The sequence below is a fragment of the Toxotes jaculatrix genome, chromosome 14 (assembly GCF_017976425.1).
Source record: "Toxotes jaculatrix isolate fToxJac2 chromosome 14, fToxJac2.pri, whole genome shotgun sequence".
NCBI lineage: Eukaryota > Metazoa > Chordata > Actinopteri > Toxotidae > Toxotes > Toxotes jaculatrix.
In genome coordinates, this window is record NC_054407.1 from 17,951,273 (window position 1) to 17,966,598 (window position 15,326).

A 15,326-nucleotide genomic window follows, 5' to 3' on the forward strand; every position below is an offset into this window, starting at 1 on the left:
TCACTCTGAGCTGTGTGTATAAAAGCCGGACCGCCACAGAAGGGACGGGCGGCGGGCATTGTGGGAAATTCTCACTCTGAGCTGTGTGTATAAAAACCGGACCGCCACAGAAGGGACGGGCGGCGGGCATTGTGGGAAACTCTCACTCTGAGCTGTGTGTATAAAAGCCGGACCGCCACAGAAGGGACGGGCGGCGGGCATTGTGGGAAATTCTCACTCTGAGCTGTGTGTATAAAAGCCAGACCGGGCCAAGCGTCAAATGGGACAGAAAACTTATGAAAAGATTTTACCAAGGTTATGTAAACACGTTCTCTTATGGAATTAGTGGGCTAAAGTCACCTCGACTTTCTTCCAAATAATGCACATTTCATTTCAGGATTGCACTTACTCTGCCAGTCGCTGTGGCTCAAGCAGAGAGGAGCTTTTCAAAGCTAAATTTGATCAAGTCGTACCTGAAGTCAACCATGTGCCAGGAATGGCTCACTGGCCTTGCTGTCAACAGTATTAATCACTCAAAAGGGGAGCAGGTTCCATATGATGACATTATTGATGATTTTGCATCAAGGAAGGCCAGAAAGGTCAGGTTTTAGTTTTTGTTTGTTAGTTTTTTTTAAATAGTGTTATACTTCGATTTCAAGTGTGTTCATTTGTGTGATGGATTTGTGCTATTCAGGATATTTATTCTATATTTTATTTGTATATTATTCTTTTATTTTCTTTCTTATTCTAAAATAATAAAATTATATTGTTTTTATTTTATATTATTGTTATTCTCTGCTGTTGTTATGTGTGATTGCGTATATTTTTGCCACTTTTATATAGATAGATTTTATTTATTTATTTTGCCCCCACAGAGGACAAAAATGAATTGCCAGGTCTCAGGAGGATATGCCCAGACCCCCCTCCTTTCAAACCATTAGTCTTTTTCTGTTTCCTTTGTATATCCAGGTAAAGTCCATTTGAATTCAAAGTCTTCAAAGTCTCTACTGAAATGAAGAATCTGATCCATGTTGTCAATGTCCACACTCATAATATAAATAAAACCTGGATTCAAAAGGGTAATCATGTTGTAAAAACCTCTCTTTGTGAACAAGTCTCAATTTGGTTTGATTGGGGAAATGTGAGGATGCATGCGACAACCCTCACCCACCGAAGGCTTACATGCAGCACGGTGGATGAGGAGAGGAGAGCTGAGGATTGTGGGACTGATTACCAGAGGCCAGGTCCTGGACTAGTGTCCTCCAGCTGTGCTGTTCTACCCAATTAGAAACTCCATATGCTGCCCCACTCAGCTGCTGAGTGGCCACACCTCCCACCCACACAGGTGGAGCACTGTGTGTTTCTTTGTGTGTGTGTGTGTGTGTGTGTGTGTGTGTGTGTGTGTGTGTGTGTGTGTGTGTATCTGCCTTTGTTGCTGTTGCCTATCAACACAAACACACCAGTGAGAAGTGAAAGCAAAGTTTCTCCTGCGTCTGAATCCAAGGTTTTAAAGAGTACATTAATTTAATCACCTCACAGATCGAAATTAATTTTGTGTGATGGTTCACCACTGCAGTGCTTTCTTAATCCCTGCTCATTTCCTCATACACAAACAAAGTAACTCTGACTGCCACTGCTCCTTTGATAAGAAACACACAGGTATTTAGGTGGGTGGCAAAGAAATGCTAATAGTATTAAAATATGGAGGTATGAATAATGGATATGTTTTTGAAAATGTATAATGTAAAGATGTTAGTACCGTTTTCAGACAGAGATGGGATGCCGACGTGAAATGTTGCTGGAGGCACCCGTTTCTTTTTCAAAGCACAATCTGTTCGCACACGTTCAAAGTGGCTGTGACAATCTGTTGTGGTAGAATGAGACCAGAAAGTGATAAGATAAATAAAAATGTGTCAGATATATTTAAGTAAGAGTCACTTCTTTAGTTTTATATAAGTATTGTATGAAATATATGATAAACTCTGTTTACTGCACTGTAAAACAGAGGAGGTGCTGTCTGACAACATCAACCTACAGTAACTCTATATGTCAATACACAGAATTTGTGAATAAACATAAACACATTATTCATATTCATATTCACCAAATTGCTTAGAAATTCTGAAGCAGCTGACATGAGTGAGATTTTCGCAGGTTTTACTTCACTAAGAAAAAAACAAAAAAAAAAAACACCTCATTAAAATAGTTTTAAAAAGATTTTTTTCTTTTGTCATTCATGTGATTCTACTGACTCGCCAACTTTTATACACTTTTCATAGCAGCTGTGATTTTTTTTTTTTTTCAAGTATGAAGCTGGGATGATTGACAGTGCTGTGATGTCGTTTTCTCACCTAATCGACACTCTTGGTGTTGATATGATTTTTTTCTTCATCAACTGTCCTCAACTTCCTGTTGCCTTGCTGTGTTTGAAACCACTCCTCCATTTCTCAGTCGTTACCACAGAGTGGCATAAAAAAGAGTTTGTGGGTTGCTTTGTAAATGCTGTTGAAATTTGAGATACTTCATTTATGCTGATAGGAAAGATTTATGGTTTCACTGGCCACAGTGCTGCTGTGTAAGATACTGACTTTTGTTTCTATTAGATGACCACAATGTCTACAAATATGAGTACTGGTCGAAGTCTTTCTTTTTTGAATAGGTATGCTTAGCCTTATAGTCCATGACTTAGAGAAGAGGCATTGATGTGTTTGCCTTTCTTTTCTTGTTTTCTTCTTCTTTTCTCATGTTCATTGTTAAAAGAAAGTTTGGCATTTTGGGAATACGCTTATTTGCGCACTTGTCAAGATCTAGATTTTTTTGTTGATCTGTTTTTTGTTTTTTTGGACTGACTGAACAAATTAGATCTGTCATGGTAGTTAGTGAGTTCTAAAAGAGCTGGTAGATGGAGTCCAAACAAAGCTAGGCTAACTATTTCCCCGTTTCCAGTCTTCATGCTAAGCTAAGCTAAGCTAATGGACTGCAGACTGTTGCTTCATATTTAGCAGACATGAGAGTGGTGTAACACTTCTCTTCTATCCATCTCCTCTCACATTTCCCAAAATGCCGATATTGCAAACAAGTATTTCAGAACAAAGATGTGTGTGTTCAGTCATGACGTCTATTGCTGATGTTGATAAATACCCACAATGTTACACATTAAGTCTTGTTTTTGAAAAAGAACCCATCATATTTTGGCGATTTCCCCCCCTTAAGTCATATGCAGTAGTATAGTTAAGCATTTAGGTAAATACAAAGTTAGATGAGAAGACAGATGCCAGAGTTGATTATTCTTATCTTAGCATAAAGACTGGGAGCAGGGAGAAGCTAGCCTTATGTTTAAAGAACTAATTTCCAAGAGCAAAATGTTGAAGTAACTATGATTGTGGCTGAATTGTAGTTTCTCTACCAATGTAAAAAGGATTTATTTTTGTTGCTTAAACCTAATCACAAGACTATGGATATGAACCATGATCTATGCTGTTGCTTTGTACTCCCACCATCCATCCCAACCACCTCTGCTGCTTAGATTAGTTTAGATATATATGACTGGAATTTGGGGGACAGGGTTGACAATAGACAATTTGTGGGTTTTATGGGGAGTTAGGTTGGAAACAAATGTGGCTATTTCTTGGCAGACAGCAGCCTGAAGCAATTCATTTTCAGAGTCTTAAAATCATTGTGAGAGCTACTGCACTAAAGCGCTTGGCAGACAGATTAACGAGACTGTCCTCCTGTAAAGAAAAAAACAATCCATAGTTATATTTTATTGTTGTAGTTTTATTGATGTAGTATATAGTCCGACAATGTTCGCTGTTGTTTGTTTCCCATTTGTAATCAATAATCATCTTTTTCTTTCTTTTTTTTTTTTCTGGTCTGGTGGATGGTCTGGTACGTTCCCATGGGTCGTATCCGTGGGTAGGGACAAATGACCTATGTGGTCGTTTGGGTTGGAGGACTTGTTAGATTAGCACATTACCTCCCTCTAAAACCACAAACTTTATACCTTTCTGTTCTTGTTACCTTGTGAGCTTTACTATCCCCCTAAGAGTCTGAATGTCACAAGAGTTGAACTGAAATTGTGACTTTAAAAAGTTTAGAAGTATTTGTGAACTGGTGCATAAAATTTGAATGTTTTTCAAGCAAACTGAAAATGAGAGATGAAGAACTAAATTCATAACAAGTAAATTCCCACCCCTGGCTGTTCAGTGTAACTCCACCTTCTTCTCCACTCTGTTAAGCTCCACTGTAATGTTGCTGGAAATATCTCAACATGACACCACGCCATCTGTGTTTAACCAGTTTTAGCAAGAACAAGCAACATGGCGTTGCCGTGTTAAATTGGTTTGAAGTCGTTGTAAAGTGAAAATGAATGAATGGCAGCTCAAAACAGAGTCGACACAACAAAGGGAAAGGGTTTACTCAAAAATGGAGCTTTAAAATCTCTGGAGTTGTTTACTAGTGGTTATTTTAAATGGTGATGATCTTGTGCTTCAGCAGCCAATGACTTGTTTTTCTGTCGGCTTCTTTTCATTATGGTGAATTTCACATCAGTGGAAGAAGTAGGCTTTTCAGATGCTAAAAGTAACAGTATGAGAATGTGAAATCTTACTGGAATAAAAGTAGAGAAGCATCACAACCAAAATATACTAAAAGTAGCATAAGTAAAAGTACTCATTATGCCAAATGACCCCATTAATGGTTTTAGATATATGATAGGATTATTAAATCTGACGCTTTAGCATGTGAGAAGTGTTTTTCTTGCATTTGGTCAAGGTGGAACTTACTTTAACTACTTGTGTTAAAACCGCATAACACTACTAAGCATTGTGCAGTTTAATTTGCAAAAACATCAGTCTTATAAAGTCATTTCTATCTGCACTTAAGTCCTAAAAAACCTTGTTTTTAATTGCAGTGAGAACACAATCTGTTTTAATTTAAATCAGCTTGCTTAAATCTTTTTAAAATGAAGATCAGCATCTTGAAACTTGAAAGTAAAAGATGGTTTGAAAGGTGTGTTCCCAAGCCCTGGTGTTGTATGAACTGGCATGCTGGCTTGTTTCACTGGGACATTTGAAAGCTCTGAGCCGTTAACGAAATTGGCCTCACCTGTGCTTTTCCTGATTACTGTGTGCTGTGCAAAAGGTCTGTTCCAAATGACTTGATAAAGAGGGTTTTTTTTCCACTGAACAGTGGCTCAAGCTTTAGAAGTTCATAGTATGAATTGTATGAAAAATAAAAGGGATGAAAGTAAAAATAAAATACATTTGCTCAAGTGCTGAAGTACAATTTTGAGATACTTGAGTATTTCTGTTTTATGCCACTTTATACATCTGCTACACTACATTTTAGAAGAAAAATTATATCTTTACTCCAGCTATGGAGTAAAGATATACTGACAGCTACTGTCAGATTAAGATTATATATATATAGAAAAAAAACATGCTCACCTTTCAGTTGCCTGTGATTTGTTATCACATGAAAGCAAGGATTAGAGAGAAAAAAATATATATGCATATATACATATATGAAAATTATTATATAATTTACAAGTAAAGTACAAGTACCTTAAAACTGTACAAGATTAAATGTGCTTAGTTTCTTTCCACTAAAGTAGGTTAGTAACTTAAGTGAGACATTATTCTAAATGAATTCTAACACAATTTGTGGTCAGAATATATTTTTGTATTTTCCATGATCCATCAGTGCTGTGGAGGCTGCAGGAGAGATTGTCACTTTCACAGCAGATCTTTGTCTGGACACATCGCAGGGTGGGGGCGGGGGCTCAGTGCCCTCTGCGACTTGCATCATCTGCTGAGTGTCACAATGCTGTAGCCATGATGGAGATCTGCCCTGCCCCTCGTGCCCACCTGAGGGGGTTACAGTTGGCAGCCTCGTCTCCTCACCTGACAGGCTTCCAGAAAAGGAACCACTTGGCTGCCAGCAGAAATAGCTTCTTCCTGTTTGGGGGTCGGCCCCCAGTCAAGATGAGGGAAGCTTGGCTCTTTAAGAGTTGGGCCAATTCCCAGACACACTAGCAGCTTGTGCCACAGGGCCCTTTGATTCTGGGCTCTCGATCAGTCACTCTAAATAGAGCTCTGTGCTCTTTCCAGTGGATAGACGGGGTTTAATTTTTATTAAACAGCTTGATATGTAATGTCTACTTTACACGCTGCATCGTGTGGCCGTGTGTAGTTAAGTGGCGAGAACATGCTGTCACTTCTGGTTAACTAAGAGGATGGATTCCCACAAGGCTAGCCACACTGTTGACGGCATCCGACTTGATTTTTTTCTTTGCTTCAGAGCTGAAAAGATTAATCAATTAGTTGATCAGCAGTTTTAATAATCGATTGATTGATTGTTTTTTAAGCAAAAATGCCAAACATCCCCTTGTTCTCTCTTTGAAAATTGAATCGAAGGCAACTGGACTTAAGTTTGTCTGGGAAGACGTTTCGCCTCTTATCCAAGGGGCTTCATCAGTACGAACTGAAACTTAAGTCCAGTTGCCTTCAATTCAATTTTCAAAGAGAGAACTATGACCTGGATGAATGAGAACATTCACAGACATCCCCTTGTTCCAACTTGTCACATAGAAAATCTGCTGCTTTTCTTTCTCTTATGTCATAGTAAACTTGATATCTTTGGATTCTGGAATGTCGGTTGGAAATAACAAGCAATTTGAAGATGTCACCTTGGACTTTGAGAACTTCTTATCAACATATCTGACTATTATTCAATATTTTACAAACAATCAGTATAAAAATGTATCAGCAGATTTATAAATGATAAAAATAATTTTTAGTCACACGCCTACTTTGCTTCCTGTGTATCTCTGCAACGGCCTCTGCGCTCCATCTGTGCATTAGGAGAATGATAACCAAGAGTTTTTCTTGTGTTTGAGTACCTTCACATTTGCGCATTTGCATGTATTATGTGTATCTATAATATACGTATTATAAATATGTAATGTGCAGTTGAGCGCATCCTTCCCTCAGGTGTGGCTGTTTTCCTTTTGATGAAGGAAAAGCAAACTGATTAGCAGGTCCAGGTAACATCAGAGCAGCAGTTGCCGCCAGTGGCCATGTGATTAAATCACACACCGCGAGTCTCAGGGAGCCAGGTAATGAAGGGACAGACTAGCGAATGCCATCACACCCTCCTCCTCCTCCTCCTCACCCCTCCTCCTCCTCCTCCTACTCTTCCTCATCAAGTAGCACTGGAGCTCAGCCCAAGCCTAGGACAGGAGGTGGGGTGGAGCACAAATACCAACACACACTCACATGCATGCATAGACAAACTGCATTTGCACATGTATCAGCGGGGGACTTTATACATGTTGTCTTTCTTGTGCTCAAAATGCATGTGTTAATATACAAACTTGTAACCATGAATCCGAAAGAAAACTCACACGAAGGAAGAGATTATGTATCTGTAAGTCAGCCTTTTCATACCAGAATGATGGAACCATCACAGGACACACACATATGTGTTTACCTAACCACCTTTAACTGGAGTTAATACTCCAAAAGAAACTCATTTGCACTTTTTACTTCCAAGCAGATTGACTATTTAATAGAGTAATGACTAAAAACAAAAGCTCTGTAAATCAACAGTGAGCCAAAACAAAAAAAAAAACAACCACAAAAAAACCCCACCAATCTTACTTTGCAGCCTCTCCAAATTCCTCAATAGAACCAAAAATAAGCATTAAAAGCTCTTTAAAATACTGTTGATGGCTTTTGGTTACAGGCAGTCCCCATTCTCATGCCTGGCAATGGTCTTTTATGGCGAGGGACCTAATACAAGATTTCTGTTCTAGTGCAAACACAGTGGCCATGGGCACCAAGGAACAGCTGCCGTATAATTGAATTAACATTCGCCTTCTGCTCCAGCACTCAGCACTGTGCTGAGAACTCATACACATCCCTCCACGAGCTCCATCAACCTGCCCATGAATATGCATGCTGCTTGTGATAAAAATGCGTTCTGTGTCTAATGTTTGTGGAGTTGCCTATATGGCGGATAAAGAGCTATACACTGACTATCTCGGGAGAGTGACATGGTATACATCAAGTCCATTGATCATTTTTAGTGCCACGGGCCCTTTGAGGCTGAAAGCAGCAAATTCCTCCGGAGCTCCAGAGGAATTTGAAGTCTAACAGAGACATCTAGTGGATTATTGACTGTGTGTCATGTTCACGTTGTTGTTCATGCACGATGCATGCTGTCGGCTTTGGCCTTCAATAAATATAAAAATCTATCACTAATTCTAGAAATAGAAAAAAATTACTTTCTTACTCTTCAGTAAATGACCACAAAGAGATGCAAAACTACCACAAAGGGTTGCAAAATGTCTAAAAAGACACAAATTGACACAGAATGACCATAAAGAGACCCAAAACTCCACCCAAGAAAAACAAAATGACTACAAAAGGACACAAAATGACCACAGAGACAACAAGAAAGAGACACAAAGGAACCACAAAGAGACACAAAACAACCACAAAGAGACACAAAATTATCACAGAGGTGGACAAAGGGGCACAAAATGTTTATAAGAGAAACCTGAAATAATGACAGATGACTGCAAACGACTACTAAAAGAAATAAAATTACCAGAAAGATGACAAAAGTGAAACGAAACAAGATGAAAGAGATACAAAACTACAACAGATACAAAATATCCAGAAAGAGACATTGAACAACATCAAATGAACAAAAAGAGAAAGACTTGGCAAACAAATTTAAAAAGCTAAATTAACTAAAGCGAGTACACACAAAAGAGCAAGGAGTGAGTGCATCAGTTGCCTGTGGTGTACAATAGGTTGTATATGGGGGTGGTAATAATGTGTGAATGTTGTAAGGCGCATAAATAGAAGAAAGAAAAAGAAACATACAACAAAACCAAATGGATGCCTGTGGGGGAAGAGAGAGGCGGTGAGTCTGGCTCAGGTAGGTGATGACCAGTGAAGTCAGAGACATCTTCTGTTTAGTAGCTGTACAATTGAAATGAACATTTCATATATTTTTCATTGAAGGCGAAGGAGCAGATTTTGTGGAAAAACCAAATAACAGATTATTCTTCAAAGCAGATTATTCTTACATGTCATAAAACATGTCTGGAGTGCTTTGTTCTATTGGAAACTGTTACTTAGCATTTTCTGATATTTTATAGACTCGAAAGTTAATCAGTTAATTAAAAGAAAAAAGAATCAACCAGCTGGTTGGTAATGTACATAATCTTTGAGACTGTCCTACATTTTTTTTCATTAGGGTTGATAAAGCTCCCACAAAGTCACAGAGGACATAACTCAGCTGTTTTCACATTGAGTAGCTTCTCCCTATGATGAATAAATGGTATTGCGAAGTGTAAAATTGGTGGCGTGCCCCTTTAACATGACAAAATTAACTGTGGTGTTGTAGAAATGAAGACAGGCAGACATGATCTGAGCCCTTTGAGTCCAGATTTATTGATACGACTGTGCAGTCACAGAGCATGGTGGCACACGCGGCCGCCTGGCCGGCATGGGACAGTGACACACACATGCATGCACATACATGCATACGCACACACGCATTCACTCTTAGTCATTCTGTCTTATCAAGGACGTAGCAGAGGGTAGACCTAAGGCGGTTTACTACTGTTAACTAATTTGTCCAACTCATTGTTTTTTCTCATCCACCCTGCTGGGCAGCAGAACAGTTTACAATTTGATAAAACATGTGAGAAGTAGATGTTTAAAGTGGAAAAAAATCTAAGATGTATTTTCAAATTTTTGTTGGTGGTGAGAATTGTTTACCCAGCTTCATACAGTCCACTGCATCCCTTTTCATTTATCTCTCTCTCTCTCTCTCACACACACACACACACACACACGCACACACGCTCATCTCATCACACTCTCAACGACAGAGCAGGTCACAGTGAGGAGATCAGAAATGCACATTGGGTATTTTTCGGCAGTTTCACACACTCCCTCACACACTCTCGCGTTACATGCATCTAACCTCAGTGACTAGAACAGGTTGAGATCAGTCACTACAGAGTGATTCAGACTAAACAAGGAAACAAAGCATTAAACAAACAACAAATAATCTGTTCCATAGTAACCGTTACAAAACACCACGTTTAGAAGTCTTTACATGTCATAAATACAGCTATGTTTCTGATTATGGTCGGTATAAATTCCTGTTAAATATTTATACAGTAGGCTATCACAGTAGCAAGTGAAAGATAGAGCAAACTACAAGACTGTACATGTGTTGGTTCCTTGGTACAGAAAATAGATTCTGCTTTACCAAGTATCGGGCAGGCTATTTTGAGGATGCAATAAGTTTTGTTTTTTGTTCTACTAATGTAATTTGCTATGATTGTTACACTTTAAATTTACAATTAGAGTTTTGAGCCACTTTAATTTTTCTGACTTCAGAGCTGGTGGAGTAAAACATATCGAACAGACACACAGAGGAGAGACAAAGTGAAGACGTACATTTTGACAATCCATCTTCTGCGTCAAAAAAAGGAAAAACAGTACAGTAAAACAAACAAACAAAAAAAAAAACATACACTATACAGCACTAACAGCTAAAAAATAGATCTTTTTTTCTAAATGAAAAAGAGCAGAATATACCATAAAATATACCATTATAAATACTATACTTCTGCAACATCAAACTGCTGACTTTACAATTTTCCTACAGTGTCTAAAATAAAAAGTCTTTACTCAAGACTCCTCTTGTGTGTAATATTGAAGGAAGATATTAACTGGTTTGTTTGACTGTACCTGGATCAGCACAGATTCAAATGACATCACAAAATTCAGTGTCCTACAGGTGGAAGGTGTGAAATGGAGAGTACATATATAGGCACACATTCAGCCAGCTGGCTTGCAAACCACTGACTGTATTTTTTAGGTAGAAAGTAGCATTGCATGACAAACTGCTATGTCCCAGCACGATACTAATGTTCCTGTTATAATATAAAAACGGGGAAAGTGTATTAAAACAAAGAGGCTAAAAAAGAATTCATAGTTCCTACAGTTTTATATAAAGTTTTAGGTGTTAAGTCATTCACCCTTTTTGATCCCCATATATACTATACATATTAGAATATGTAGCAGTATACACATGTACTGTATACTTTAAAATAAGATTAGAGTATACCAAGAACATGGTCTTGGCACAATTAATTGAGGGAATTTCAACCAAATAAAAGTGCACAATTTTAGGGAAAACATACCGATCATTATGCAAATACTGCCAAAATGCTTGTTTTCCTTTCTTCCACTTGCACATATTAAGTATATAGTAAAAGCTGAACCAGCGCTGCAGGGGTTCAATATGTTACATATGCACAGTAAGCAATATTTGCATGTTCTATACACAACATTACAAGCCTTAAAAACCTGGCAAACAACCAAGAAGCAGTTACAGTTTGGACTCATAGCCTTGGATGCATCACAAAAGCGATGATGGATTCAGCTGGCTAATAGGTGTACAAGCACACTGTAAACACGTCGATTAAACATTACACCAACAACCTAGAAGGTGAAGCTGCTGTAATATAACTGTACTGCAAAATAAAATAACGTACGTATATAACTCAGCGACAATGTTGACTTTTTGCTACAGCTTCCATACACATAAGAAGGCATCGAGAAGTCTTTAGACGAAGAAATGACATACAGTGTGAGAATATTAGACACATCTAGTACATGATTCATACAGAACAAATGCAAAACAAACGTTTCAAAGAGAAAAAAAAAGGTAAACAAAAAGACTTCATATATGACAAAAACTTAAATGCATTTGTGTGTGATATGTCTGAAATGCAAAGGTTGCATTCTAATTTTTGGACATTTTTCACTACAATATTTTGCATTATATCCAAAAAAAATATTCATTTTTGGATTGTGGAATCATAGGATTTCTACTCGTCCGCAGATCCATACATGTACAGACTTTCAATATATACAGTGGAGAGGACAAACACACACAAAAAAACCCAATATAAACCTGGCTGTAAAGAACACAAACGCATTAGAATAGCACAATGTCTGAGGAAAGCACTAACAAAGTAAACATGTTGAGGGTGAAAAATGAGCCACAATCGGTGGAAAAAAATGGTTTTTGTAGCCACACAACTTATGACACTCCCATCAGGTGCTCTTTAAGCACAGGTTTTCTACATAGAATGGGTTTGTTTTAGGAGTACCTGCTAGTAAAATAGTAGTGTTGTAGATGTGTGAATTTTACCTCAGTGTACTGTACACACACTCATATACTGTACATACCGCGTAGCTGTTGTAAAAGTCCCTCTTCAAGTGCATTTACTCTGCATGTCCCGCAAAAAAACTTTTGTATTATTGTCAAGGACTAAAACAAATTACTGAAACAGACCCTACGTTTCTAAACAAACTTTAAACCAGACTTTACATTATGATTCCAAAATCTAACAAACGAGTGCCGACAGAGAAAAAAAAAGCAGCTGTAAAAGGTGGGACTTATACAATGGCTACATGTTACCATGTCTGTGTTTGCGTTAAGTGAAAGATTGGCAAACTTAAAAATAGAAAAGCAATATTATCAGTGTCAGTCTTTCAAAGGCTCCTCTTAACCTCACCATCGTCAGAGTCATTCAGTCTTCTGTACTGTCCTCATCAATAAGCAGGGAGGGAGGAATAATGCACATGGGTAGAGCCGCAAACTCTGCATACAAGAGCGTGGGAGCATAAACAAGGTAAAAGCAAAAACAGTTGATCATAAGTGAGGGTGTGAGTTTCCTGGTGTCCTGTAGAGGGCGATACAATGCAACTAATGGCCTTTCCTCAGACGTGAATCTGAGTGAGTTCCCCCAGTCGAGTTTTAAAAGTAGGGTCAGGTCGACAGCAGCAAAGATGCAACGGTGTGGCCGTGATAATCCAAGGCTCACTTATTCCATCGCTACCTCTGCTTTGGGGAAACAAAAAATTAATATTCAGGGAGAACTATAAACAAACTGACTAAAGTACAAGTACAGAATATTCCTGCTAAGGCAGAGCAGTATTTCTGTGAACATGCTATCTCTCCATATCCTGGTTTACACTATCTTTCACAGAGTCATGAAATGGACACTTACAGTTTAATTTTTGGTAAATAGTCATTAAAAATAGTCAGGCTGCAAAAATAAACTCACCATCGACTCCTTTGTTCTTGTTCTCTTCACCCTCTGGAGATTCAGCCCCTTCAGACAACTCTCCTGAAATGTCAGAATAGTTGTGTTATTTGTCATACTGACGCAGGTAGTGTTTGTCTTAGCAAACATGCACTCTATCCGAGCAGAAATGGAAAATCCTCGAATCATCCTCTCTCTTTTTAGCTAGTGATCACATTTTTAATAACCTCTTAAACCTCAAGTGACCAGCCACTAGGTCAGTCGTTACAGACCCACATGAAGCTGTTTTAAATTCTGGTGGAAGTTGCCAACCTTGAATGTACTAAAGAGAAAATAGAAGAGGAAGACTTGTTAATGGGATAAACTGTGGAGGAGGATTTTGTTTTTTGAGACATGAGAGTCTCTATGGATTTTGGACAGTTATCTGAACAAACCTAGACAAAATGGCTCATTGATTAGGCAAAAAACAAGTCACCAGAATAATCAATGATGGTAATAATCATAATTTCCAGCCCTACTTGATATAAAATCATTTTCTAAATGAGGCCCACCAAATAGTTTGTAAACACACATATCCCCTGCAAAGATGGAATTAATACACTTGGTGTTTGTTTTAATGAAAGTGAATAAGTACAAGAAATTGGCTCATTGATTAGGCAAAAAACAAGTCACCAGAATAATCAATGATGGTAATAATCATAATTTCCAGCCCTACTTGATATAAAATCATTTTCTAAATGAGGCCCACCAAATAGTTTGTAAACACACATATCCCCTGCAAAGATGGAATTAATACACTTGGTGTTTGTTTTAATGAAAGTGAATAAGTACAAGAAATTGGAAGATAATGCAACTATCCACTGTTTCACTGATAATATGAAGAAGGGTTGAGACAACATGACAGAAATGTGGATTCACCATGGCTAATGATCAGTTATGGAGAACAACAGAGATGCTATGGGATGACGCAGTCAAAGGGATGTACCGTTATGCAGCGGAGAATTCTTGTGTGTGCTGCTCCCAGGCTGTGCTCCCTGTTCTGTTTCCCCTGTGTTACCATCTGATGGTCTGCTGACCTCTGCTGACTCTGCTACCTCCCCCTCCAGTTTGTCCTCCTTTGGTTCAGGCTGTTCTGGTTCTGTGTGGCCCTCCTGAGGCTCCATAGCCTCTTCCTGCTGGGCTTGCTCCTCTGCTTCCCTTTTAGCTCTCTCCTCCGCCTCTGACATCACATGGAGAGTGAGGACAGGTTAGCGCGCGTGTGTGTGTGTATGTACTTCTATCTGTGTGAGAACCAGTATGAGTTATAGACCTTATGGAGAGAGAACATTTTGGGAAAGTGAGGATGGTTTGGCCAGTCCTCCCTTTTTTACACACCTTCAAAGAGCTGTTTGAGGGTTAAGACTTGGTTTTAGGCAAGGCAAGGCAAGGCAAGGTTTATTTATATAGCACCATTCGTACACAAGGTAATTCATAGTGCTTTACAGATTACATTAAAATCATAGAATAAAAGCAAATCATATTACATTAAAATCATAAATAATAGATTAATAGAATAAAAGAAATATATTAAAACATTGGAGCAGAAAAAAATAGAAAACAGTAAAATAATTAAGTAAGAAGAGTGCAGTTAAGACAATTTAAGAGAATGCGTCAGTAAAAAGGTGTGTTTTCAGGCCTGACTTAAATAAGCTGAGTGTTTGGGCTGACCTCAGGTATTCCGGAAGTTTATTCCACAAGTGAGGGGCAGAATAACTAAATCCTGCTTCACTTTGTTTAGTCCTGACCCTAGGAACACACAGTAGGCCTGTCCCTGATGATCTAAGGGGTCTGGATGCTTCATAAGGAACCAGTAAGTCCATGAGATATTTTGGTCCGAGACCATTCAGTGCTTTGAAGACCAAGAGTAGAACTTTAAACTGTATCCTTTGACTCACAGGTAGTAGGGTTCAGGTACTAAGTCTAGGTTACTAAATATATTTTAAACAGCTGTTTAGAAATGTATTTCTCTAAATAATAACCGCAAAGATTTTACACAATCTACCTAACCGAAACATTGTTCTTATTGATGGATTATCACTGATGTATAAAGCATTAATTAATGATTTATCAGAAATTAATAAAGTCATTAGTTACAACTTTTAAATCCTTTATAACGGGTGCCATATCAGGAAGTGCTGTCATCTTGATTTAATGAATA

At 38.3% G+C, this 15,326-nt stretch overlaps 1 protein-coding gene across 6 annotated transcripts in view; it reads right to left on the minus strand.

The window, feature by feature from the left end:
* Positions 1-9,432: 9,432 nt before the first annotated feature.
* The window catches only part of pde1cb (phosphodiesterase 1C, calmodulin-dependent b), an 83,655-nt gene continuing 77,761 nt past the window's right edge, over positions 9,433-15,326 (minus strand). For 5 of the 6 annotated variants that reach the window (XM_041055245.1, XM_041055244.1, XM_041055248.1 and 2 more), the window contains 3 exons: positions 14,115-14,348; positions 13,151-13,213; positions 9,433-12,927 (listed from right to left, as the gene is read on the minus strand). In XM_041055245.1, the coding sequence (XP_040911179.1) occupies positions 12,908-12,927; positions 13,151-13,213; positions 14,115-14,348 (317 nt within the window). In that variant the 3' untranslated portion in view covers positions 9,433-12,907. The remainder of the gene's footprint in view (positions 12,928-13,150; positions 13,214-14,114; positions 14,349-15,326) is intronic. The other variant, XM_041055246.1, reaches the window with a different exon arrangement.